This window comes from Eurosta solidaginis, chromosome 5, assembly GCF_040869045.1.
Source record: "Eurosta solidaginis isolate ZX-2024a chromosome 5, ASM4086904v1, whole genome shotgun sequence".
NCBI lineage: Eukaryota > Metazoa > Arthropoda > Insecta > Diptera > Tephritidae > Eurosta > Eurosta solidaginis.
Window position 1 is genome coordinate 19,159,918 of NC_090323.1, and position 26,875 is coordinate 19,186,792.

The 26,875-nt window shown below is 41.0% G+C and overlaps 2 protein-coding genes across 2 annotated transcripts in view; one reads left to right on the forward strand and one right to left on the reverse strand.

Moving 5' to 3' along the window:
- Positions 1 to 219: 219 nt before the first annotated feature.
- On the reverse strand, positions 220 to 4,508 carry yps (ypsilon schachtel). Its single transcript, XM_067791470.1, has 4 exons — positions 4,151 to 4,508; positions 2,341 to 3,030; positions 2,169 to 2,278; positions 220 to 1,417 (listed from the first exon to the last, which is right to left on the reverse strand). Exons 1-4 carry the CDS (start codon positions 4,269 to 4,271, stop codon positions 1,370 to 1,372), a joined length of 969 nt encoding a protein of 322 aa, XP_067647571.1. The 5' UTR covers positions 4,272 to 4,508; the 3' UTR covers positions 220 to 1,369.
- A 19,640-nt stretch (positions 4,509 to 24,148) lies between these two features.
- The window catches only part of LOC137254521 (exosome complex component RRP43-like), an 89,140-nt gene continuing 86,413 nt past the window's right edge, over positions 24,149 to 26,875 (forward strand). Inside the window, exon 1 of the mRNA XM_067792249.1 lies at positions 24,149 to 25,406. Within this exon, the coding sequence (XP_067648350.1) occupies positions 25,399 to 25,406 (8 nt within the window). The 5' untranslated portion in view covers positions 24,149 to 25,398. The remainder of the gene's footprint in view (positions 25,407 to 26,875) is intronic.

Below are 26,875 nucleotides of genomic sequence, written 5' to 3' on the forward strand. Positions count from 1 at the left end.
TCAACTGATTGTGATTTGCCCTAATGATGTACCACTATTCCTTACTTTATTTAAAAAATATTTAAAAACTTGTTTTTTATTAGATAACACTTCCCAGTAAGTTTTCAGCAAGCATGAAACTTTAGCTTTTACAGAATTCAGGAGAGGCCTTATTCTGAGGCACTTAATAAAATAATAATAATCCCGAAATATACTAGATACAAATCAATACGCTCTCAATTGTGAGTTTCTTTTTCTTGTAAGATTTATTTGGGATTTTACAATTTTTTTTTTTTTTAATTTTTTCCAAAATAGTTATGTGTGTGTATGTATGTGTACATTTAACGCTTTTTGTATAGACATAAAGTGTATGAATATAAGCTAATTACGCCTTTTGAATATGTTTGTAAGCACACTGATTGAACTATTACATTGTTTAAAGAAAATAAACAAACAAAAAAATACGAATTGATTATAACAAAGGTAATGGAAATATAAGTTCTGCCATAATAATTTAAAATTTAACTGCTGTTACTTCTTAGAACAGGTGGCGTTAATAAAGTTTGAAAAACATAGCCGCGTCTACAGTGAAATCTCATAAGACTAGCAATAGCACTTATAACTTAAAAAATATGTGATTCCGTGCAAAGAATTTGGAATAAAAATATCCAGAAAAAAGCTTATACAAGCAATGTGTTAAAATATTAAAGGGAAACTAGTTGCAAGTCGAAGTTGTAATTTAAAAATCAGATTCAAAAAATAATTTCTGCTAGAGCTAACACACTTTTGTTTAAACAGTGTAAATCAACTTTCAACTTAAGCACATGTTTTATTAAATAAATAATTTATATATATAATATATGTATAATAATGGACAAATATGACGATCATATGTATGTACATTTTAAATATACTATAATAAAAAAATAATAATAAATAGGACCAAAGAGGCAACAATCTCTATGACTGTTTCTGTTGTTTTATCTCTTTTTCTACTATACCATCAACCTTAAAAAAGTGAAAGCAAAAACGATTTCTTGCATTGAAGACATTTGAAAAATATTAATTTTAAGTTAGAACGTTTATCTCTTTACCGATGTTCTAAACTACATTTTTTGTAAGTGTTTTTACACGCAAAGCATTCATATATCACTAAAATCTAACTACATACCATCTTTCTCAAGATAACATTTTGTTTTTACTATCTTTTTCTAAGATATTTTTTTAGTGCTTAATGCGTTTTGTTTGAATTCTTAATGTGGTTATTTTAAATAAGCCTGTTTTATCTAGTGCTCGTTTCCGCTCCAGTAGTAATGCTTGATTCGATTGTTTAGTTTGTTGGTTGGTTGTTCAGAATTGCATTAGTCGACAACTAAACGTAAAATAGATTCTATGCTGTGCTTTCGGTTGTGGTATTCTGTACTTCATGACCAACATCCTATATTGCATGGTCCATTATAAGTTGATGGAAGAAATAAAGAAGTTTGGTTTATGTTGTTGGGATATTGGGATGTCGGTTGTGGTGAATTATTGTTCACAAGTTGATGTAGGAGTTGTCAATGTGATTAAAAACAACGCATCGTTAAGCAAAATGGAAAACAAAATAAATAAAAATATAGTGAAATGAATATAAATAAATACAAAAAAACGAATACACAAAATTAGTGTGCTCTTAGAGTAGATGAAGTACATGAAAACAATGTTTACCTAACTGTCATAGAAATATTAATAAATACATATAACAAAGAAACATGTAAAGATAAACCTTACTTTTAAATAGAATAGGAGCTATAGTAGCACGGTAATGAAAATTTAAACAATACATATTTTAATCGTATGTTTCTATGACAACCAATCTAAAGTGAACGCAACTCGAGGATTGAGTATTTATAATCCTTCTTTTTCTTCGTTGTAAAATGTAGAAATTCTTTGCAGCCACTTTCTTGGTATAAAGATACTTTTAATACATTTATATTATAGTTGTATACATAATCACTGTTAACTGAATTCGTAAACTGTATGCATCATAATAAGTATGTGGATGTTTGGATGATGTGATGTATACATGCAATATATATTTAAGTATGTATACAGTTGTTTGACACGACTCTGTTTAAAACCGTTTCAATAACTATGTCTGCCACAGTCGACAACTGCTTGTACGCTGTTGTGTTGAGTATTTAATTTACCTGCTGAGATTGTTGATGTTGACCTTCACCACCAGCGGCACCACTGCCTTGCTTTCTATTTCGCCTTGGACGATTGGTACGTGGGAGACCTTGTTGGCCACCACCATTGCCTACATTTTTACATACGCCACATTAAAATATACGTTCTTTTTTAAATTTCAATTATACCAACCATCGACAGAGCGTGGATCACGTCTCCCACCGCCATTATTAAAATTGCGACGGAAGAACCGTCTTTGCGGTCCACCACGTCGTGAGGGCATGCCTTGATCATCACCGCCCCTTTGCGTCGAGTCAGCGTTCTGGTCATTGCCGCCCTCATTCCTGCCACCTTCGCCGCCGCCACCACCTGTGCGTCGACCACCACCTCCTTGGTTTCGTGGATAGTAATTATTAAAACGACGACCACCACGGCCACCACCTCCGCCACGTCCACCAGGACCACCACGACGATAATTACGTTGAGGTCGTTGCTGTTGCTGTGATTGTTGACTTTCTTGTCTGATTTCACTTTCCCCGCCTTGCTGGACATTTCCGTCTTGTCCTTGGTTACCTTGATTTTTGCGGCGATTACGATTATTCCATGGACGATAGTTACGGCGCTTATCGGCTGCGAATTGGCTTCCTCGTACTGGTTCACCTGATGGTCCAGTTACATTGGCAGCCTCATTACCCTTTTCACCGATGACTACATCAAACTCAACAACTTCGCCATCACCAACAGACCGAACAGCCTTTTTTGGATTATTTCTAGCGATAGCGCTCTGATGTACAAAAACGTCTTCCTTGGTGTCATTTCGATTGATGAAGCCATAACCGCTTTTTACATTGAACCATTTTACGGTGCCAGTTACTTTGGTTGCTATAAAAAAAAGGTAATAAGTTAAATAAGCTACATTTATTTTGGTAAAGTTTTACAAGACGGTGCACCACACAATTTGTATCAAAGATTATTAACAGACGCGAGTAATAATTGAAAAAAGGGGTCGACTGCTAATACGCGTCCATCAATATTGATCCCCCATTGGTGGGACGACCAGGTTATTTATTATAGGCGCGCCCGAAGGCCCCCAGTGCAAAAAGGTGTTCTGCGCAAAAACAACTATTGATCCCACTCCCGGTTTTGGAGGGGCCTGCTAGTGTTTAATTAACGATAAAGACATTCGCCGAAGGTTTTGGCGAGTGTTATCGATGTTGGTGGTGTTTTTCCAGATATGGATCCGGTACGTTCTGGTAACAAGCACGGTTTATGTACTAGCTCGACCTTCGGGATTTAGATGGGCCTGGGGACAGTTTTCGTTAATATCCTTTAAACGCATTCGGATTGATATTGAGACCAAGAAGGGTCGTTTGACACTTCTGCCGATATTTTTGGACGCGTATATGCAGTCGATCCCTGTTGTAAATTATTACAAATTACCTAGTGAGGATCCAAAATCGGGGACCGATCTATAGTTGTATAGCGCAGACCACCTTTCTGAATTAGTGGTCTTAGTCCGCGATTTACAAAATTAACCGTGGTCGGCCCAACACAGGTTTGGGGAATAAAATTATATCCGTGCAGAAACATGTGATAAAAATAAGGGGGTGCGCCATTATGTAAAATATTACCATTACTTTGAACTAATTTGAAGTTTCATTAATGGATATTGACAAACCACGTTGCATTTACAACAAATAACGACAGCTGTGCCGGGTGGCAGACGAATTTTTACGCGCCGGCGACCGCGCATAATACATACCAACAAAATGGCGTCGTATGTATTTAGGTAATACATTTCTATTTTCAGCGCCTTATAACACGCTGCTAAAACGTATGTCATCACTTAAACATGTTTTGGTTTAACATCTTCACTTTGGAATCTTATAAAATTACTACATTTCAATTAGCAACGAATATATTAACCCACATGTCCTTTATTTAATCATAATAAACTTAAATTCCCCGTACATTATGTGCACACTTTCATTTATATATTTACCAATGACTTCCTTTGGTGGCAGCGACTTTAATTGGGCTTGAGCACCACCACCTCCTCCGACATCCTGTTGGTGTTGTTGCTGCTGCTGCTCAATCGGTAGCTGATTGTCCGAGTCTGCCATGTTCTTTTGCTCACAAAAATTCGTGCACTGATTTTTTCCTATGCCTCAAACTCCGTATAGAGATCTCAACGAATTTCTTGCTAGCTTTTTATAATATTGATGTTTTTCTTGATGTTATAGGGACCCTTTCAACTACTCTGTTGTTAATTTTGAGTGATTGTAAAAAATCACTCCCAATTCTTTACTCCTATATCGCAATGGTGTTCTTTCCAGATCTTCGATTGACAAAATGGCATCTTCCGCTGATTATACAAGCCGTCGACAACACGATTAAAAATTATCGATAAATGGGTTATCTGCGCAATCGAGTTTCTTGTCAATCAGTTGTCTGTGTTCAGTGTTCACGTGATTTTGAAGGCATTATGCCGGATTTACATTTAAGTGCAATGCTCGCCTGGCAGAGGAACTCTACGATAGCCGCGCCTATATTTTTCTTCCCAAAGTTTGTGGCATTTAAATATAGGCAAAATGTTGATATATTCTTAGCTTATAGCTCTGTCGAAACGTCAAAGCGAAGCAAGGCGAGTTCTGTAGAAAATTAGAAGACTTGATATTTCTTCTTTCGCAACTCGTTACGTTCAATTGGGAGTAGAGGAATGACAAGAGAAAACAAGAAAAAAAATAGACTTTAAGGCAGCGACGCTAAAGTATAGAGCATTGTGAATGATAACTAAGTGTGATATCTTATCTGTCAACTGCCTGACAGGATGTTAAATATGGCTACTTTTTTTTGACATGTTGTTCAATATGGCGGCGCATATCTTCAGCGGGTTATAGAAAGAGATGCAGAATGAGATAGCGATAGTCAATTACAAATGAGGTGATCCAATCATTTTGGAATTTTGACGTCTATGCAGAAGATATCACACTTAGTTATCATTCACAATGGTATAGAGAACCTCCAACGACGGACAGCAATAGCCATAGATGAAAGGCTTTGAGACTCTTTGTTTCGAGAGATCGCTGTCAAAATGCACATTTTTGTCAATGATGCCGCTCCAAACAATAATGAATAGATCTCAAGGGGGGATTTTTGACATAATCTCATAGATATACAAATAATTTAGGTCTACAAGACTGTATAAAATAAATAAAAATAAATTTCGGCGATTTTATAGTTTCAATCATTTAACAAAATTATTGTCGAAAAATATTCATTACTTAAACTTATTTTACAATAATGCGACTACACCATTTCAAGTTGTGAATGAGAAAGGTTCATTTGGAAATGAGAATAGTTACTTTAAAACGAGAAAGCGTCATTTGAAAATGGGAAAGCGTAATTTAAAAATAAGATTTGTAAATTGTAAATGAGATTAGTCAGTTGTAAATTAGAAAGCGTTAAATGTAAATGAGAATAGTCACATGTAGATGAGAAAGTATCCAAATGAAAATGCGAAAGCATCATTTGTAATTGAGAATACGTAGTCAATTATAAATAAGTATCACTTAAAAATTCGAAAGAGCCATGCTTGAATTAGAAAGGATTAAGTGAAAACGCGAAAGTTATTAAGAATAAAAATTCTGAATTGAAAATGCGAAATTCGTTTTATTGAGTACTTTAACCATTGAATTTAAATAAACGTCTAATAAACAGTATATTGAGCAATGACAATAACTACAAATTGGTATGGGTTCAGTGCACTGCCCATGATTGCATTTTATTTACGCACACAGCATAATTGTCTTTAAGCTCCATTTTGGTAGCGCACGAGAAGTTTGGTTATAAGTTTTTATGTGACCAGTTATCGACAGACTTATAATGTTACGGTCTGCTGCTACGGTCTACGGCTACGATCCACTTGGGAGCGTGTTCACGCGAACACACCTAGCGATGTGGCGAAAGTTGCGATAAAAAGATATCGAAAAAACAAGAAAAGACAGACCGGCCATCACTACGAAAAAAATCGGCCCTTTTGAAGATTGAGTTTCCGCCGTATACACATAAGGAAAGAAAAAATTTGGTAAGAAAAACTGAATCAAGAAAAATCGCCGAGTTGCCGGCCAAATCGACACCAAATTAGATGATGGTGGTAAAACGTATTCACCGATGGTGTTTTTAAATGATTATTGGGACTTACAACGTGAACATTTTCCCATCAATGAAACAACGCCAGAATTAGATCTGCATTTTAACCTATCAACCATTAGGCATGTTCAAGTGGCAATTGTATGCTGGGCAGAAATAAAAAAAAAAAGGGGAATTGGGTGGTAATATATCTTAACCTAGGAGGACACTACCACCGGCGTAAAGGCCAGCACGAAGCTTTATCGCCACCTGGGTCTTTTGTTCACCTCGGACCACCGCGCCAACCACCACCAACGGTGCCTACTATTACCACGGGCATCACCATCGGTAGTACCTCCCCCAACTCCTTCATAAGCGCAACCACGAGCGCTTCCCAAGGCAGTCGGTTCTATGTACCGGAGCGACTCGGGATTTTTCCCGACCAAGGACTGTCATTTCAGTGTGACCCCATTTAATTTGTTTCGTCCCTCCCACAAATTGTCATCCTCCCAGCAGCTCTTTGCAGCAGGACTGCTACATATTCTCTTACTCCGGGAAGGTATCGAACCCAATCCGGGTCCGTCTCCTGACCCCGGTCCTGAGAAATGGTTTTGCTGCATTTGCCAGAAAAGAATCTTTTTAGGACGGTCATACTCTGTTCAGTGTGTCTCGTGCAAGGGATGGTTGCATCGGACAGGTTGTTCTGGGCTTGATCCCAAAACCCGACGTCCACGTAACTTTTATAAATCTTTTGTGGCTCCTTGCTGCTCACGCCCAAGGGCGTCCCGTAGTCTACGCCTAAGCGTATACCCACTACCTTCCAGCAGCTTCGCTGCTCAGCAAGCCGCAACTAGTACCCGCTGCTGCTCGCGCCCCACGGCGCCAACAACTAAAACAGCTGATACCACTCATAACTACTACCTTCGTAGTAGAGCTGGTAGCAATGCTGAGCATCAGCCCCTGCCCCCGTCTTCTTCTCCCCCCTCTTTTATGGCAGCAATCGTGCAGGTCAGGGAAACAGACTCTTAGTCTCTGCCTCCGTTTGCACCGTCTGCCAGCACAGAATATATAGGTTTGCGACATCCGCTCAATGCAGCTCCTGCCTTGGGTGGTGCCACTTTCCTAGATGTTCTGGTCTCCGCGACGGCAACCCCTCGACGGGTTTCATCGCGCCATGTTGCCAGGTCGCAAACCCAAATCATCCGGGTACCCGAATGCTTGCCCAAGGGCGCCCAGTCCCAAGGCCACAACAGCAATTGCGTCCTGGCCTTCCACAACCTAGGCGTAGTCACCCCTCACTTACCCCTAGAGTGGCGGCGTCACCCCTCATGCACTTCAGAATTCTGCAGTTCAACTGTAATGGACTAACTGGGAAGATTACGGAGATAGTCGATTTCATGAAGCGGCACAACATCCGCATTGCTGCGATTCAAGAGACTAAACTCACAGCAAGATCTGCATTGCAGACCTGCTCTGGTTATAATGTCCACAGGAAAGACCGCGAGAGCGGAAATGGAGGCGGCCTCGCGTTTATTATACACCACTCTGTGCAATATCATATATTTGATCCTGGCATCGACCGCAGTGACAATGTCTTAGAACGTCAAGGCCTATCTGTCCGGTCAGGCGATGCAAATCTAGAAATCATCAACATCTACATCCCTCCTGTCACCTGTTGCCCCAGTGGATACCGCCCTAATATCGAGGCCTTACTCACTGGCAACAATCGCATTATCTTAGGCGATTTCAATGCCCATCACGACCTATGGCATTCAAACTTGCGGGCGGACAGTAGGGGTGGGATGTTGGCGGATCAAATAGACGAAACGACGTTCTGCACAATAAACGGAGACGCCCCACACGTATGGTAGGAAGCTGTCATAGCTCGCCAGATATCTCAATCGTGAGCGCAGAACTCGTAAACTGCGTCAACTGGCAGCCGATGGTAACATTGGCATCCGACCACCTGCCACTACTTATTTCGTTCGAGCGTATCGCCGACTTCATCGTCACCGAAAAACGCACTTTCATAAACTTCACAAAAGGAAAGTGGGAAGAATATAAATCTGCAACAGACAGCAGCTTTGCTGCCCTCCCTATCCCGACTGATGCCCGCCAAGGGGAGCGTGCCTTCCGTAAGGTCATTGAATCCGCCTCGGCGCATTTCATTCCCGCCGGGAGAATTCCCGAAATCCGGCCCCACTTCCCGGCGGAGGCCGCGAGCTTAGCGAGGGAACGCGACCTTATAAGACAGCTTGATCCAGGCGACCCCCAAATAAGGGATATAAACCAACGCATCAGATTGCTTGTGGACGAACACAAGCGGGCGAAATGGGAAGAGCACCTAAGAGGTTGTAACCTCTCTACCGGTGTAGGTAAACTTTGGTCCACCGTAAAGTCCCTATCGAATCCGACTAAGCACAAAGAAAAAGTTTCCATCGCCTTTGGCGATAATATAATGCATCCTACGGTCGACAAAGATAGACGGAGAGCCAATAGACACGCACATAAACACAAACTCAGCGCGTCACCAATTACCATCACCGCTAGAGAGGTTGAGGACGCCATTGGTCGCGCTAAACCATCCAAAGCAGTCGGCCCAGACGGCATAGCCATGCCGATGCTTAAAAACTTAGGGAAAGAGGGTTTCAAATATTTAGCGCATGTCTTCAACCTGTCTCTTTCCACCTTTGTCATACCCGAGAAATGGAAAATGGCCAAAGTGGTCCCGCTACTAAAGCCTGGGAAACCAGCTAACGTAGGTGAGTCATATCGTCCGATATCTCTCCTATCGCCAGTGGCAAAGACGCTTGAAGCCATTTTGCTCCCTTATTTCCAAGCACATTTGCAGCTAGCCCCTCATCAGCATGGCTTCAGAAAACTCCATAGCACTACCTCCGCGCTAAATGTCATTAGCACCCAGATAAATTGCGGTTTGAATCAATATCCCCACCATAGAACAGTACTCGTAGCGTTAGACCTATCAAAAGCTTTTGATACGGTCAACCATGGCTCGTTACTGCAAGACCTGGAAGAGTCTACCCTTCCCCCATGTCTTGAAAGGTGGACCGCAAATTATCTGGGTGGTCGGCAGGCATCGGTGCAATTCAGAAACGAAACATCAAAACAAAGGAGAATTAAACAAGGGGTGCCACAGGGTGGTGTCCTATCCCCGCTTTTGTTTAATTTCTACATATCTAAGCTACCTTCACCACCGGAAGGAGTCACAATCGTCTCCTACGCCGATGACTGCACAATAATGGCCACAGGCCCAGGCCCAAAGATCGATGAGCTATGCAATAAAATAAACGGCTATCTCCCTGATCTCTCCAGTTTTTTCGCCTCGCGAAACCTGGCATTGTCACCGACTAAATCTTCCGCGACCTTATTTACAACATGGACGCCCCAAATGTCGACCATATTGAACATCCACGTCGATGGCACTACGCTACCGACTGTCCTACACCCCAAAATCTTGGGTGTGACGTTTGATCAGGATCTACATTTTGGTGCGCACGCAACCGCAATTGTTCCAAGAATTCAGAGCCGTAATAAAATCCTCAAATCCCTTGCTGGCAGTACCTGGGGAAAAGATAAAGAAACGCTCTTGACCACATACAAAGCAATTAGCCAGCCGATTACGTGCTACGCGTCACCCATATGGTCGCCAAGCCTAAAAACCACCCACTGGAAGAAACTACAGGCCTGCCAAAATACTGCTCTCAGAATCGCCACGGGCTGTCTTCTTATGTCCCCAGAACACCATCTGCATAATGAGGCGAGAATACTCCCCATCAGGGAGAGAAATGAGATGCTGACCAAACAGTTTCTGTTGAATACCCAGAAACCTGGGCATCCCAACAGACATCTGATTGACGAACCAGCACCGCCTAGGGGCCTAAAGAGTCATCTCCGTAAGCATTTTGAGGAAATACGGCACCTGAGAACCCAGCCGTATGAAGCGGAAAAACACAAGCAGGTCCTTGGTGAACTCCATAGACAGGCGTCGGACCTTTATGTCGGGAATTGCCCGGTGAATCCAGTACTTGAAGAAAAATATCCAGAACTCGCAGAAGAGGAACGCATACTCCCCAGGGAAACGCGTGTCACTCTTGCTCAATTCGTTCTGGATACTGTAACAGGTTAAACTCTTACCTATCCAGAATCAACCCCGACATACAAAATGTATGCCCTGCTTGTAATGTGTCCCCACATGACACCAACCATCTCTTTAATTGTAATGTGGAACCAACGCCTCTAACACCCCTTTCCTTATGGTCCACCCCTGTTGAAACGGCAAGTTTCCTTGGACTCCCGTTAGAGGATATTGATGACAATTTGTGATCGGTCGCGGCTATTAGGTGGGGCGAGCATTGCTACAACAACAACAACAACAGCGCAACAACTATCAGACGTACCGCCACATCAGTTGCAATGCACGTAGCGGGGCCACGTACATAGGCTTGAGGCCATTAAGGTTAACACCAACAACAGGCGGTTCCACCGACCCCAAGACTAGCGCACCTTTATTAACTGCGCTCATACCGGCACTAACACTACTAGCGCAACCCTTACCAACTACGACCAGATTGGGCTACAATAAACCTGCTACAATGACAATCACAGGACAGCGAATATAGGCCTGCGGGCATTCCAATTGCGATAACGAACATCAGCGGTTAAAGCGGTGAGTTCGTTCCACTACTGAACTAAAATTATGTATTTGTAGCCTTAACCTTTTTTTTTTTTAATTATATTTTTGACTCCGCAACATTATATAATGTTAATGTAACCACAACTAAATTTAAAGTGAATTGTTTATATAAAACACAAAGACCAATGTGCTAAATACCTTTGCACTGTAAATAGGATTGCAATTTGGTAGTTAAAGGCACTAATATTAAAAAAGCATAAAAACAACTCAAGAATGATAGCAATGTAAAGTTTATGTCCTATAACTAAAAACCACGAAGATCAATTTAACGTAACTATTTAGTGTTGCAAAAAAGGGTATAAAGCTAATTAAAAGGAAAAAAAAAACCATATTCGAGTATATATCTATGTAATGTTTAAGTCATAGTAAATTGCCTTTTTTCTACAAGAAAAAATTTTAACCAACAAAAAAACAAAGCATATTTTAATGGTCATGGGTGTGCAATTTATACTGCCTGTGAAACAAAGAAAAAGGTGTTTCAGGTATTAAAATCTGCTTTGCGTTGTGGTAAAATTTTACTAATACATTTTTTTTATTGATGTCATCGTGGCGAATATGATTTTGGAGTGAGCAAAAGTGTTGATATTGTTTCGGTAAGGAATAAAGTTTTATTGGTAATTCAAGCTCAGTTGCATTATCAGTAAAATGCATTAACTCTATAATAAGAGAAGCAAATAACAAGTAATGCGGGTTGGCTTGCGCTAGCAAAACAAAACTTTTTGTTGTATACATTTTTTTTTTGGGTGACTGAGTCGAACTAAACCCGAAACAATACCAACCCTAACACTTACTTGTAAAACAGTTTACGTTTCACTTGAACAAGTAAAACGATTTCAGTAACTGTACTATAAGTTTAAAAGGTTCATGTTTTACCTGAACAGGTGAATGACTTCGGTAATTTTTCCATGAAGCTAAAAGCTTACGTTTTGCTTGAGCTTGTGAAACAATATTTTTTGAGGGGTAGGATTTACCCCAAGTTTAGTCCTAGTTGCGTTTATGACTAATTTCTCAGCGCATAGTACATATTACTGTCATTATACTATGTGTAATACCGAATTGATGTTTAGTTAAACTCAAAGTAATTTTAATACAACAACCATTAATTTTGTAAGGGGCCCCAATTAGCAGAAGTTGTATCCAAACTGTACAGTCGTAAGATAGATTTGTAAAAAGAAAAAAAAAGGAGAAAAAAGGGCATTTGACCAAAGTTCTACAAAAAAAAAAAGATTTTCTTTCATTACATATATAGTATATTTTTATTTTAGTACATATATAGCCTTTTTGATTGCTATAAAATTTTTTCAAAAAATTTCTTTATAAGCCTAAATAGGTTCCAAAACCCGTGTAGTAAGAAGTAAGAGAAAACAAAAGAGAAATCTATGTTAGTAGTAATAATGAGCATTGAATAAATTTGTTGACAATATGGGAATGCTGACTTCCTTACTTGTTTAGAAGGCACTTAGGGCACACAGGTAAGGGGCCACCGAAATACAGGTGCGTCGGTGGCCATGGTTATTGAGGGAGAGACAAGCACCGGGCGTCGCAACACCACCCGCGGCGCCCCCTATATATATTCGGCCCTTTATGTTTATTTTCCCTTTGGTTATTTTATTTTAATTCCAGCAGTTTTTTTTGAGTTTGGTTTTTAGAGTTAGTAACCGGTCATGTCCGGTTCGGTAATTTTTTTTTGCGCCAGTTTTTTTTGAATTTTAGATTTTTGAATTTTTTTGAATGTTAACGGTCTGTCCGTGACATCCGGTTCAGCCGGATGTTGTTTTAGTTTGAATTATAAGCGTTTTGAGTCGGTCTCTGCGCTTCTGTCAGTTTGTTTTGAATTCGACAGCTGCTCGTTTTGATAGGCATGATAGGAACTTTTTTCTGTTTATGGCGCAGGAACAGTAAGGTTGGCAAGGACCCGCCCCAGCCGACAATGACTAGCCACTGTGCACCAACACATCATGCCGACCGCCTTCCTTACTGCTTCCATAGTAAATGCAAATCCATAACAGATGACGCCCAACGGGATTTGGTGCCCGAGGCGCTGTCGCGCTGGTCATTCCGGGTCAACTTGTGAAGTTGACCATCCCACCAGTCCGAGGTGAGCAGCCACAGGAGCAGCCATCTGCGTTGCGGTGGGAATGTTAGATGGATCAGGTTGTCCGGAGTGATCATCGTTGACAGTTGCTGAGGGCGCCATAACAGATGGCGCCCAACGTGGCAACTAAGGCGCTGGCCGCGAGGGTCAATCGGGTCAACCCGTGAAGTTGACCATCCCACCAGTCCGAGTGAGCAGCCACAGAGCTGCCACCTACGTTGCGGTGGGATGGTTGGACGGATCAGGTTGTCCGGGCTGGTCATCGGGGGCAGTGGCCGAAGGAGCCACGGACTTTACGTCAGTCTCCGGATTTTTTTTATTATTTCACCCAGTGAGGCAGTGCTAAACGCACTTGATTTTTTTGTAAGTGGGGTTTTGTGTTTCCGGAATGTTGTCCGTTAGTCGGTTTGGTAATAATATGTCCGCTAACTTGGGTTTCAATTTTTTTTAATGTTAAAATTTTTTTTTCAATAAATTTTTTTGTATGCCGAATTTGTTTTGTTTTGTGTTGTCTGGAGTGTGTGTATGTGTTGATAGGACCCCAGCTCATCCCACGTCTCAGGTGGCAACGCATAGTGCCACCTGGATTGTGACGGGTTGAGCTGGGATTCAGAGTGGAAATCCTTCCTGTCCCACCAGACTGGGGGAGCGGTTCCGAAACCGCTCCACCCATTGCGGCGGAGGCAGGAGGGGTGTCCAGCGAGAATGGACGGGAGGCCTCAACACCCCCAACCAGTCCCAGGGGCAAGCCCCTGGAGACTGCCCCTGCGTTGCGGCTGGGCATGTTGAGACCAACCCGTGTGTGCCTGGAGTGACCCTAGTGACCCCAACCAGTCTCGGAGGGGGGCCTTAAGACCCCCTCGCACTGCGGTTGGGAGCCCTAGGGACAAGTATGAATGAGTCTATGTAATTTTTTTTCTCGCCTGTAGCCCGAGTGCCTTCGGGAAGGGATGCCAGCATTCCCATTGATTGCACGACACATTTGAATTGCTTCGTCGCTTCTGTTTTTTTTTTCAGCTTTTGAAAGTTTTACTTATTTTTTTTGGTGTGTATAAATTTATATAACCAAACCTTTTTTTTGAATTCTTAACTGCCTTACGTGACAAAAGTTGTTTCACCTATAACTGACCATTTTTTTTTAATATGTCGCGCGACCAGTCGTTCGGGCAACCGGGCCGGAATACCCCGTTTGGGAGTGCAGGGAATTACCGGGGAAACCAGAACCGGGGCAGTAAAAATAGAAGGGCCTTCTCTCAGGCCAGGCGTCCCTTGGTGGTGCACACCTCAGTAGGCGGACAATATGGAGACCCCGCGTTAATAAACATGAGCTCGGACCTGAATGACCCTCGCGAGAAACTGGACGGACCTGTAAGCACCAGTCACGTGAACGCGCACGATATCTCGGGGCTAATGCCCAATGTGCAGATCTACGCACCAGAAGGAGCTGGTGCTTTACCACCAAATCAGGAGATTGGAAATTTCGGAGACGCTACAAGTGATCGGGCGAATACCTTAGGAATGCAGGACGAAGCCACTCGTGGAGGCTCGTGGGTGGACGTGCTACACCAACTGTTCCAGGCTTCGCAGGAGGAAATGCGGAGAGAGATGGGCTCAATTAGAGCCAATATGGCCCAGCTCAACCCCGCTCTCGAATCCACGCAGCAAGCGAATCAGCAAAATAGGAACGCAAGTAGGATGGACCGTAACCCATTTCCAACGGGAGTACCACCAATGTACCCGACTCCAAGCAGCACAGCAGTAAAACCGCAGGAGTGGAAAATCTCATTTGACGGCACTGGGAGCGTAGCCGATTTCCTCTTCAAACTGAACACTTTGTGTGAGCGTACACAATGCCCTGACGAACAAATAATGGCTAGTTTCCACCTGTTTCTTTCCGGGCGGGCCGAAGAATGGTACTGGCTGTTCACAAAACAAAACCCTAATGCGACATATGCCTTTTTGTGCTACTCATTGAAAAGAGAGTTTGGCACTTTGAAAACTGGCCACGAGATCATGATGGAGATCTCCATGCGAAAGCAGAAAGCAAGTGAGTGCTATGACGTGTTTCACACGGACATAATCTCCTTGAACGCGCGCTTAAGAGAGCCAATGTCGGAGCTTCTACTGATTGACATAATAAAAAGAAACGTCAACAGTAGCCTTAAGCTGATGCTTTTCAACGCAGATGTAAGGAACCTTCATGATCTACGGGATGTAGCACGCAGAGGTGAACAAGTGCTGAAAGAAAGCAAGCTGTTGGGAGCTACTTACCCAGGACGGCATGTAAACGAAGCACGCGTGACAACCCCGGACATGAGGATGGAAAACGAAAACGGCGAGACGGATCCGCAGATAGAGGCGCTGGAATATCGACGCAGCAGAAGACCGGACTATTCGGGAATCCAATGCTGGAATTGCCAGGGAATGGGGCACTCCTATATATATTGTGAGGAACCCATAAAAAAATCCTTTTTGTTTCAAATGCGGGTATAAGGGGGTATTTACTCCTAAATGCCCTAGGGACCATCGTAGGCAGGGAAACCAGTACCCGAGCGAGAAGATGGGGGAACCTCGTTCGGCTTCATAGCTCCCACACCAGCCGGTGCTCGAGGCGTCGTCCCAGGCACCGAACCAGAGGGCAAACCTCTGCATGGAGGTGGTGAGCTTCCGAGGTGCAGTAGTACCCTGGCGGAAGAACCCTCAAACGTAATAATAACCTTCCCTGACAGTACTGACAATTGGAATAGTTCTGAAGCCGAGAGTCAAACGTTTTCATCCGTGATGGGCGAGCCGATTAGAATTCTGCGACACCAGCATAGGGATGTCGCTTGCCAAACGCAACTTTCACCAAACCTAGAAGAAAGGGAACATAGGTATAAACAAATAAGACATACCATTTTTGAACAATATCCGGTATCGGACAATATTTTGAAGTGTAGGAAGAGATACCACAGGAGAGTACAGGAGCGTAGACTGCTGCAAGCCACCACGTTAACGCTTACCGAGGATGAAAGGCCTTTAATTAAGGCTAAAATTAAAGACAGTTTTCTTGTAGGGCTGTTGGACTCGGGAGCCAACGTCTCCATCTTAGGAAAAAACGGAGTAGAATTCCTAGAGGATAACGGCTTTGAATATCAGCCCTTACATGCGTTCGTATATACCGCGGGCGGCAACAAGCAAACAATTTTAGGCTCAGTATCCCTACCAGTCACCTTCAAAAATATCACAAAGGTTATTCGTTTTTATCTTGTTCCCTCATTGCTCCAAGAAGCTTACTTCGGCGTAGATTTTTGGAGAGCATTTGCGTTAGCTCCCGAAATATTCCCAAGCGTAGAGTGTTTAGAGGTTAGACTTGAGAAGGAAGAAGAACTTAACCTGCACGAATTGTCACCAACAAAAAATTAGAATTGCAAAAGGTCATCGAGACGTTCCCTTCGTACGAGAAGTTAGGCCTAGGACAAACCAAATTAGTGGAGCATCACATCGACACCGGTGATGCTGTACCTATAAAAAGCAAACATTTCCCTCTTTCGCCACCGAGGCAAGCCGAAGCTTTTAGAGAACTAGACAGGTTACTCGAATTAGGAGTTCTAGAAGAATCCAACTCCCCGTGGTGTAGTCCTGTAGTACTGGTCCGGAAACCAATGTAAAGTTAGGCTGTGCATAGATTCGAGGAAGGTCAACTCGGTGACTAAGAAGGACTCGTACCCCCTGCCTCATATCAACGGCTTATTGAGCAGACTGAAAGATACGCATTTTATTAGTGGCATTGATCTGAAGGACGCGTTCTTCCAGATCAAATTGACAGAGTCCTCTAAGGAAAAAACAGCATTCGCAGTTCCGGGGAGGCCTCTGTACCACTTCAAAGTAATGCCATTTGGTCTGTGCAATGGACCGCAGACTATGAGTAGGCTGATGGACAAGGCAATCCCTTCGCGTCTGCGAGAGAACGTCTTTGTCTACCTGGACGATCTGATGGTATGTAGCACTAATTTTGAGGATCACCTGAAATTGCTAGCGGAAGTGGCCCAATGTTTGAGAGACGCAGGGCTGACAATCAACGTGGAAAAAAGTAAATTTTGTCAGAAGGAAATACGCTACTTAGGATACTTGATAGGCAGCGGGTGTCTGAAAGTGGATCCGGGAAAAGTAGAAGCAATGCAAAACTTCCCGATCCCTAAATCCCCTCGGCAAGTGCGTAGGTTTGTGGGCATGGCGAATTGGTACAGGGCGTTTAGTACCAATTTTGCTGACTTGGCAGGTCCCTTGACCGACTGTCTTCGTAAGTCAGCAGGCCCGTACAAGCTTACCTCTGAAGCTATAGAGGCCTTCGAAAAGCTAAAAGTAGCTTTGAGTTCCGCCCCTATTTTGGCCCAACCAGACTTTTCAAGGGAATTCGTAATACAATGCGACGCTTCCAAAGTAGGTGTTGGCGGAGTGTTGTTCCAGGTCGATGATGAGGGCGCTGAGCATCCAATCGCATTCGTGTCGAAAAAGCTGAATAATGCTCAACGCAATTATACAGTAACCGAGCTGGAATGTCTTGCAGCCATAATCAGCGTGAAGCGCTTCCGACCCTATGTCGAAGGATTACCTTTTCGGATTATTACGGACCACTCCAGTCTCAAGTGGTTGATGACACAGAAAGACTTAAGCGGGAGGTTAGCGAGATGGTCACTCTTACTGCAAAGATACGACTTTAGAATGGAACATCGTAAAGGCACCCTGAATGTAGTACCAGACGCGCTGTCGCGTTTTGATGCCGATGAGTTGTCTTTCACTACCACACCCGGAGAAATAGATTTAGTCTCTCCCGAATTTAGCAGCAACGAGTATTTAGACTTAATTCGGACCGTCACCGAAAACGAGGAATCACTTCCGGATTTACGAGTTGTGGACGGTGTAATTTTCAAAAGAGTTAAGTTTCGTAAGGGGATGGAAGGGGAAGAAGACTCGTTGTGGCGTTTATGGTTGCCAAAAGGGTTGACTGAGGAAGCAGTGAGATTAGCACATGACGCTAACCGGAGTTACCATGGCGGATGGCAGAAAACCTTAGAACGTGTTAGGCAGAAGTACTTCTGGCCGCAGCAGGCTAAGGACGTCAGAGACTACGTCCAGCGTTGTGACACCTGCAAAACGGTAAAACCCGCCAATCAGCAGTCGAGACCACCTATAGGGAGTACCTTTGAATCCGAAAGGCCATTTCAGCGGTTATATTGCGACTTTCTAGGGCCGTATCCGAGATCTATGCGGCGAAATCAATTTCTTTTCATAGTACTAGACCATTTTTCAAAATACGTTTGGCTAAAGCCCATGCAGAGAGCCACCACTGTTAACGTTATAAATTACTTCGCTTCAGAAATTTTTCCAGCTGTAGGGGTCCCTGAGTTTAATGAGTGACAATGGTAAACAGTTTATCTCGAAGGAAATGAGCCAATTTTTTGCAAATTACGGGGTGACGCACGTGAGGACGGGGTTATATTCTCCTCAAGCAAACGCATCCGAGCACGTTAATAGAGAAATTGTTTCGAAGATTAGGATTTTCCTGAAAGATAAACCTGACCATACCAATTGGGATAAGCATATACCCGAGATTTTGTCAGTTTTGAGAAGTGATTTTCATACGGCGATTCAGTGTTCTCCATACTTTGCATTATATGGCCAAAATATGGTCAACATGCCTCAACGTACAACATTTTAGGGAAACTCGGCAGCCTTCGGGAAGACCAGGTTACGGTAGTAAGCAGAACTGACAAGTTGACTAATATCCGTGAGCAAATCCGTAAAAATTTAGATCAGGCTAAGGATAGGGGAGTAACCACCTATAACAAGCGCTCTAGACAAGTCAACTACAAGGAAGGTCAGGAAGTTTTCCGAAGAAACTTTGCCTTAAGTAACTTTAAACAGAGCATTAACGCCAAATTCCTACCCAAATACCTGAAGTGTCGCGTGCTTCGAAAAATAGGCAATGCATTGTATGATCTCGAGGACCTAAACGGGAAATTGATAGGTCGCTTCCATGCTTCGGATATTCGTCCGCAATGAACCAACAAGGGCGTTTCTTTTGCCAATTTACAATTTGATTTTTTTTCTATACCCACCAATTGGACCTTTTTTTTGTCTGGGCGTTTTGGCGGTCGGGGACATCTCGCCCAGTATTCTCCCCGAGCACTGACCTCATAGGATGTTCACGCGCGTACTCACCGAGGACCGTGAACACCCTGGCAGTCCACACTTAGGTCGGACTAGCCTTTCGGAGTTTTGACGAGTTCTCCATATCAAAATGTCTACATTTTTTTATTTTGCATTCCTGTGGGAGCGATACCCACTAGGAATCATCTTTCGGAGTTTTGACGAGTTCTCCATAACAAATGTCTAATTGCCGCAAAGCCCTTTTAACTAGGAAACAGAAATATTCCCAACTTGACTTACATTTTTTTTTGATAGACCTATGTTGCCCGGCTGGCTTCGTATTAGGACTTTGAGACTCTTATTTCAGGGGTGAGTCGTGCCCCACGTTGCTTGTCGTCGGAGATCCCTAGCAATAGCTTCCCACAGATGATCCGGCTTCCTGTTCGCTTCATCGTCAGGTCTTCAAAGCGAAGCAGGTTTGTTACGGTCTGCTGCTACGGTCTACGCCTACGATCCACTTGGGAGCGTGTTCCCGCGAACACACCTAGCGATGTGGCGAAAGTTGCGATAAAAAGATATCGAAAAAACAAGAAAAAGACAGACCGGCCATCACTACGAAAAAAATCGGCCCTTTTGAAGATTGAGTTTCCGCCGTATACACATAAGGAAAGAAAAAATTTGGTAAGAAAAACTAAATCAAGAAAAATCGCCGAGTTGCCGGCCAAATCGACACCAAATTAGATGATGGTGGTAAAACGTATTCACCGATGGTGTTTTTAAATGATTATTGGGACTTACATTGTGAACATTTTCCCATCAATGAAACAACGCCAGAATTAGATCTGCATTTTAACCTATCAACCATTAGGCATGTTCAAGTGGCAATTGTATGCTGGGCAGAAATAAAAAAAAAAGGGGGAATTGGGTGGTACTATATCTTAACCTAGGAGGACACTACCACCGGCGTAAAGGCCAGCACGAAGCTTTATCGCCACCTGGGTCTTTTGTTCACCTCGGACCACCGCGCCAACCACCACCAACGGTGCCTACTATTACCACGGGCATCACCATCGGTAGTACCTCCGCCAACTCCTTCATAAGCGCAACCACGAGCGCAACAACCATCAGACGTACCGCCACATCAGTTGCAACGCACGTAGCGGGGCCACGTACATAGGCTTGAGGCCATTAAGGTTAACACCAACAACAGGCGGTTCCACCGACCCCAAGACTAGCGTACCTTTATTAACTGCGCTCATACCGGCACTAACACTACTAGCGCAACCCTTCCCAACTACGACCAGATTGGGCTACAATAAACCTGCTACAATGACAATCACAGGACAGCGAATATAGGCCTGCGGGCATGCCAATTGCGATAACGAACATCAGCGGTTAAAGCGGTGAGTTCGTTCCACTACTGAACTAAAATTATGTATTTGTAGCCTTAACCTTTTTTTTTTAAATTATATTTTTGACTCCGCAACATTATATAATGTTAATGTAACCACAACTAAATTAAAAGTGAATTGTTTATATAAAACACAAAGACCAATGTGCTAAATACCTTTGCACTGTAAATAGGATTGCAATTTGGTAGAAAAATGTAAAAATGAATTCCCTGTAGTTAAAGGCACTAATATTAAAAAAAGCATAAAAACAACTCAAGATTGATAGTAATGTAAAGTTTATGTCCTATAACTAAAAACCACGAAGATCAATTTAACGTAACTATTTAGTGTTGCAAAAAAGGGTATAAAGCTAATTAAAAGGAAAAAAAAAAACCATATTCGAGTATATATCTATGTAATGTTTAAGTCATAGTAAATTGCCTTTTTTCTACAAGAAAAAATTTTAACCAACAAAAAAACAAAGCATATTTTAATGGTCATGGGTGTGCAATTTATACTGCCTGTGAAACAAAGAAAAAGGTGTTTCAGGTATTAAAATCTGCTTTGCGTTGTGGTAAAATTTTACTAATACATTTTTTTTATTGATGCCATCGTGGCGAATATGATTTTGGGGTGAGCAAAAGTGTTGATATTGTTTCGGTAAGGAATAAAGTTTTATTGGTAATTCAAGCTCAGTTGCATTATCAGTAAAATGCATTAACTCTATAATAAGAGACGCAAATAACAAGTAATGCGGGTTGGCTTGCGCTAGCAAAACAAAACTTTTTGTTGTATACATTTTTTTTTTGGGTGACTGAGTCGAACTAAACCCGAAACAATACCAACCCTAACACTTACTTGTAAAACAGTTTACGTTTCACTTGAACAAGTAAAACGATTTCAGTAATTGTACTATAAGTTTAAAAGGTTCATGTTTTACCTGAACAGGTGAATGACTTCGGTAATTTTTCCATGAAGCTAAAAGCTTACGTTTTGCTTGAGCTTGTGAAACAATATTTTTTGAGGGGTAGGATTTACCCCAAGTTTAGTCCTAGTTGCGTTTATGACTAATTTCTCAGCGCATAGTACATATTACTGTCATTATACTATGTGTAATACCGAATTGATGTTTAGTTAAACTCAAAGTAATTTTAATACAACAACCATTAATTTTGTAAGGGGGCTCCAATTAGCAGAATTTGTATCCAGATAGATTTGTAAAAAGAAAAAAAAAGGATAAAAAAGGGCATTTGACCAAAGTTCTACAAAAAAAAAAAGATTTTCTTTCATTACATATATAGTATATTTTTATTTTAGTACATTTGATTGCTATAAAATTTTTTCAAAAAAATTTGTTTATAAGCCTAAATAGGTTCCAAAACCCGTGTAGTAAGAAGTAAGAGAAAACAAAAGAGAAATCTATGTTAGTAGTAATAATGAGCATTGAATAAATTTGTTGACAATATGGGAATGCTGACTTCCTTACTTGTTTAGAAGGCACTTAGGGCACACAGGTAAGGGGCCACCGAAATACAGGTGCGTCGGTGGCCATGGTTATTGAGGGAGGGACAAGCACCGGGCGTCGCAACACCACCCGCGGCGCCCCCTATATATATTCGGCCCTTTATGTTTATTTTCCCTTTGGTTATTTTATTTTAATTCCAGCAGTTTTTTTTGAGTTTGGTTTTTATAGTTAGTAACCGGTCATGTCCGGTTCGGTAATTTTTTTTTGCGCCAGTTTTTTTTGAATTTTAGATTTTTGAATTTTTTTGAATGTTAACGGTCTGTCCGTGACATCCGGTTCAGCCGGATGTTGTTTTAGTTTGAATTATAAGCGTTTTGAGTCGGTCTCTGCGCTTCTGTCAGTTTGTTTTGAATTCGACAGCTGCTCGTTTTGATAGGCATGATAGGAACTTTTTTCTGTTTATGGCGCAGGAACAGTAAGGTTGGCAAGGACCCGCCCCAGCCGACAATGACTAGCCACTGTGCACCAACACATCATGCCGACCATATGGTAACGCATTTACCGGTGGAAGCAGTAAGGAAGGCGGTCGGCATGATGTGTTGGTGCACAGTGGCTAGTCATTGTCGGCTGGGGCGGGTCCTTGCCAACCTTACTGTTCCTGCGCCATAAACAGAAAAAAGTTCCTATCATGCCGACTCAAAACGCTTATCAATTCAAAATAAAACGACATCCGGTCGACCCGGATGTTACGGACAGACCGTTAGACATTCAAAATTTCAAAAATTCAAAAAAAAACGAAGAAAAAGAAATTGACGCAAAAAAAGTTACCGAACCGGAGATGACCGGTTACTAACAGTTAAAATCAAACTCGAAAAAAACGCTGAGAAATAAAAATACAAGTAAAAGCTGAAAATTAAAATAAAAAAAGAAAAAGGCCGAATATAACTTGGGGGCGCCGCGGGTGTTGTTGCGACGCCCGGTGCTATGCCCACCCTCAAAATCCATGGCCACCGACGCACCTAAATTCCGGTGGCCCCTTACCTGGTAACCCTACGTGCCTTCTAAATAAATGGCGACGCCAGCATTCCCATATTATTTACAAGTTTATTCAAATTTCATTTTTACTAACGTATGTATGCTATAAAAGAAATATTTAAAGCCATACCTATATTTATGCCACCCCCTTTTTCTTGACAAGGGTTATAAGCGCTTGGTGTGAAAAAAAATTGTAAACAATGTGCTTAGGAATAGTAGATATATTACATACAAAGTAAAAATTTGGTTAAATGCCCGTTTCGTTTCATTCACAAACCTATTCTAGGGCTATACAGTTTGGATACAAATTCCGATAATTGGGGCCCCTTACAAAATTAATATGTTGTTGAAGTAGAACTTATTTCTGAGTTTAACAAAATATCAATTCGGTATAACGCATAGTATAATGACACTAATATGTAATATGTACTAAGAAAATTTGTTATAAACGCAATTAAGATTAAATTTGGGGTAAATCATACTCCTCGAAGAAATTGATTCACATATTCAAGTTGTTGAAGACATGATCCAATTTTCGGACTAAGTCCGCCCCCTCCAGGGCCCATTACTGATACTTAGCATAGACTCGACTTGGCTTGCGAACTGTCACTTACAGTTCTGTTAAATTAACTTGCATGTTACTGATTACTCAAAACTTAACTTGACTTAGAGGTCTGTTGAATTTTGATTTTCTATGTAAGTTCTAAGTGACGTTTACATTTTGAGATGCCATTTGTTTGTTTCCATTTCATTTTGACATTTTGTCATACAAATTGACATTTATTTAAAAATAAATTTCAACGCTGATTATGATGCCAGGTTGTATGCGCCAAGTGGAGTATAATCGTGGCTAAGTTGCCAAGTTTACGCCAAGTCAAGTCAAGTCTATGCTAAGTATCAGTAATGGGGGCTTCCGTCTGGCAACACCCGGCCAGTGCGGCCAAGCGCAGGCAGTGCAGCTCAGCTGTGGCTTGCCAATCACCACCGCGCTCACTCACAAATCAGTTTACTTAAAACTGCCCTCGATCTCGCCTCGTAAAAAATCTTCGCCGTGATCAAACGAATCGCCCGCCTGCCATAGCGAATTTTGTTTTTGAATAGTTTATTTCATTTTCAATTATTTAAACAACTTAATTTTTTGTTATAACCTGAAACTGTGAGTGATAAGAATAAATACCTATATACAAATTTTAAACATAAATAAAGTGCCTAATTGTTAATTACCCAACATACGAATCTAACTTTCTAAAGTGCCTAGTGCAGTTGTTTTACACATGGTCCTTATGTGCCAAAAAAGGTAACCAACGGAAAAAGAAAAACAAAATTCAAAATAGAAAAAACATTAAGGTGTGAAAAAAAAAAAAAATAAAATAAATTGAGAAATCAAAAAATTTAATAAGACAAAAAGAAAAATAAGAAATTTTACATAAAAATAAATAAAAACGCGGGCCGGTACGGACACTGTAACAAAAAAAACAAAGTGCTTAAATTTAAACATAAAACGAAGTATTTAAATATACATATACAAAAAGAGGTGAAAAAGTTTAGTTTGGTGGACGAAACATACATATAGGTGCACTAGATAAATTATTGAGAAAATTCGACAAAAAAGTAGTGCACAAACAAGAAATATAAAAAAGTGATACATATGAGAAAATTGTAAGCAAATATATATATATGTGAAATTTTGCAACAAAAATATTTTAAACAAAATCAACATTTTTATCATCAAAAAAAAAATCATTGTGTTTGTGACAAAATTTTGAACGGCAAAATTATGAAACATACATAAATACAAAAAAAGGTTACATTAAGGTGTTACAAAAAGAGAAAAAATTGTAAATCAAAATTGAATAACATTAAAGTGAAGGAAGAAAGAACCATAAAAACGCTTTATATAAAAGAGACAAAAAAAAAAAAATATAATTTTTAAGAAAAAGGGAGTTTTTGGAGGAAAGTTTCCAACGAAATAACAAAAAATTTACACAAAATCTGGAAAAGGCAAAAATCACTAGCGTTGGTGTGAAAGTTACATCACGGTGTGAAACAAAAACAACAATTTAAGGAATAAATTGAAATATTTGAAATCTGTTAAACAAAATATATACATATATAGAAATTTTAAAAGAAAATAAAAATTAGTTTGGAAAAAAAAAAATAAAATTTTTTTAAAAACATCAACACTACAACATTAACACTAACTACACCAACAAGGAGGAGCACAATACAAAGGAGGCTAAAAGACAGCACAAAATCCCACAAGTAACACACAGTTCACATAGAAAAAATGTCTGAGTAAGTACTCTCGGTACCCATTATATATCCATATATATATTCCCTCCGTCTAAAGTACGGACCCCAATCTAAAATCCCCAAATTTATATACCCCTCCGATCTAAAGATCCGGACCCTGTGTATATAACCCACATCAAAAGCCTAAACGGCAAAATATTTCAGTTGCCTACCCACTGGTACCAAAGGTACAGTCCCGTGAGAACCAATATAATTTTTTCAACAAAAAATTTGTATTCCCGTGCTAACGGAAAGTCCACTGCCCGGTACCCAAAAAGTTCGTTGCGCTAAATACCCACTTAATTATAAAAGTATATACGTATATATGTAATATATGTATATACCCACTTAGTTCGGTAATCATCCACGAGCTATATATATATTTTTCCAGCGTGAAATTCACCGCTGCCCAATTTACCCATATATACATATATTACATAAAACATATTTTACAAAAAACCCAGAGCAACAAACTTTGCCAAATTTTTGTCACTTTTCCTAAAGTTTATTTTACCGGTGCACCCAATATTAATTTTGCATACAAACCTACAATTATATGCACCCATAATACCCACACGCACTTGTATATCTTTTGCATAAGCCAAAAACCCACCCTCAACAAAGTAATTGCATGACCATATGTAACTACATAATAGAAGGAAGCAACAAAAAGATCATCGATCACATATTGGCATACATTTACTTTGTTAATACAGATCAAGTGCATTGGCACAGCAAACAAAAGGTTGTTGGTACACCACAGTTTGTCGGCAAATATATTTCACCCATATATATAAATACATACATACGTACTATATACCCATATTACTTGTGCTCAGACGCGCTGAGACAAGTACATATAACAAAGCAAAAAGCCGGTACACATTAGGCCGGTCTCAAAAAATAAAAAATAAAATCCCAGTGAACACAAATATTATAATATTTATATTATTATATACCCACATTACTTGTACTCAGAAGCGCTGAGACAAGCCCGTATAAAGAACCAAGCGTAACTTAGGCTGGTTTCAAAAAAAAAAAAAAATTTTTTTTTCCTTTTGACAAAACATTTTTTCGATTTTCACAGCTTAATAAAAGCTCCCATTTCTTGGTAAATTACATTAAATTATAATGCCAAAAAAAAAACGAAACCCAAAAATTTACCACTGCAGACCAACGCCTGCAGGAATTTATATATGACGGTAACCAATTAGAGGTTTACTGCTCGAGATGGTCACCCTCCCAAGCTACCGATTTATCAGAGTGTATGCTTAAGGTCAAACTAGAAGACCTTGATAAAATATGGGCAAAGGTGCTAGAGTCTCATCGAGAAGTAAGTTTCTCAGATAATTACACAGAGGTCAGCGGCTCGGTTGAGCAAAAATTCGCTAAATGCATGGAAACGTACCAAACATGCAAATCAGAAATTTTAGAAGCCTTACAGCTTTCTAATACTGCTAGCACCAACCAAC

Bases quoted from the DNA above. Each gene is read 5' to 3' on its own strand.
- yps (XM_067791470.1), bottom strand. From the start codon at position 4,271: ATGGCAGACTCGGACAATCAGCTACCGATTGAGCAGCAGCAGCAACAA. The intron at 2,279-2,340 runs GTTGGTATAATT...GTAAAAATGTAG, and splicing joins TGATCCACGCTCTGTCGATG to GCAATGGTGGTGGCCAACAA. The intron at 1,418-2,168 runs GTAAATTAAATA...CATGCAATATAG, and splicing joins AACATCAACAATCTCAGCAG to GATGTTGGTCATGAAGTACA.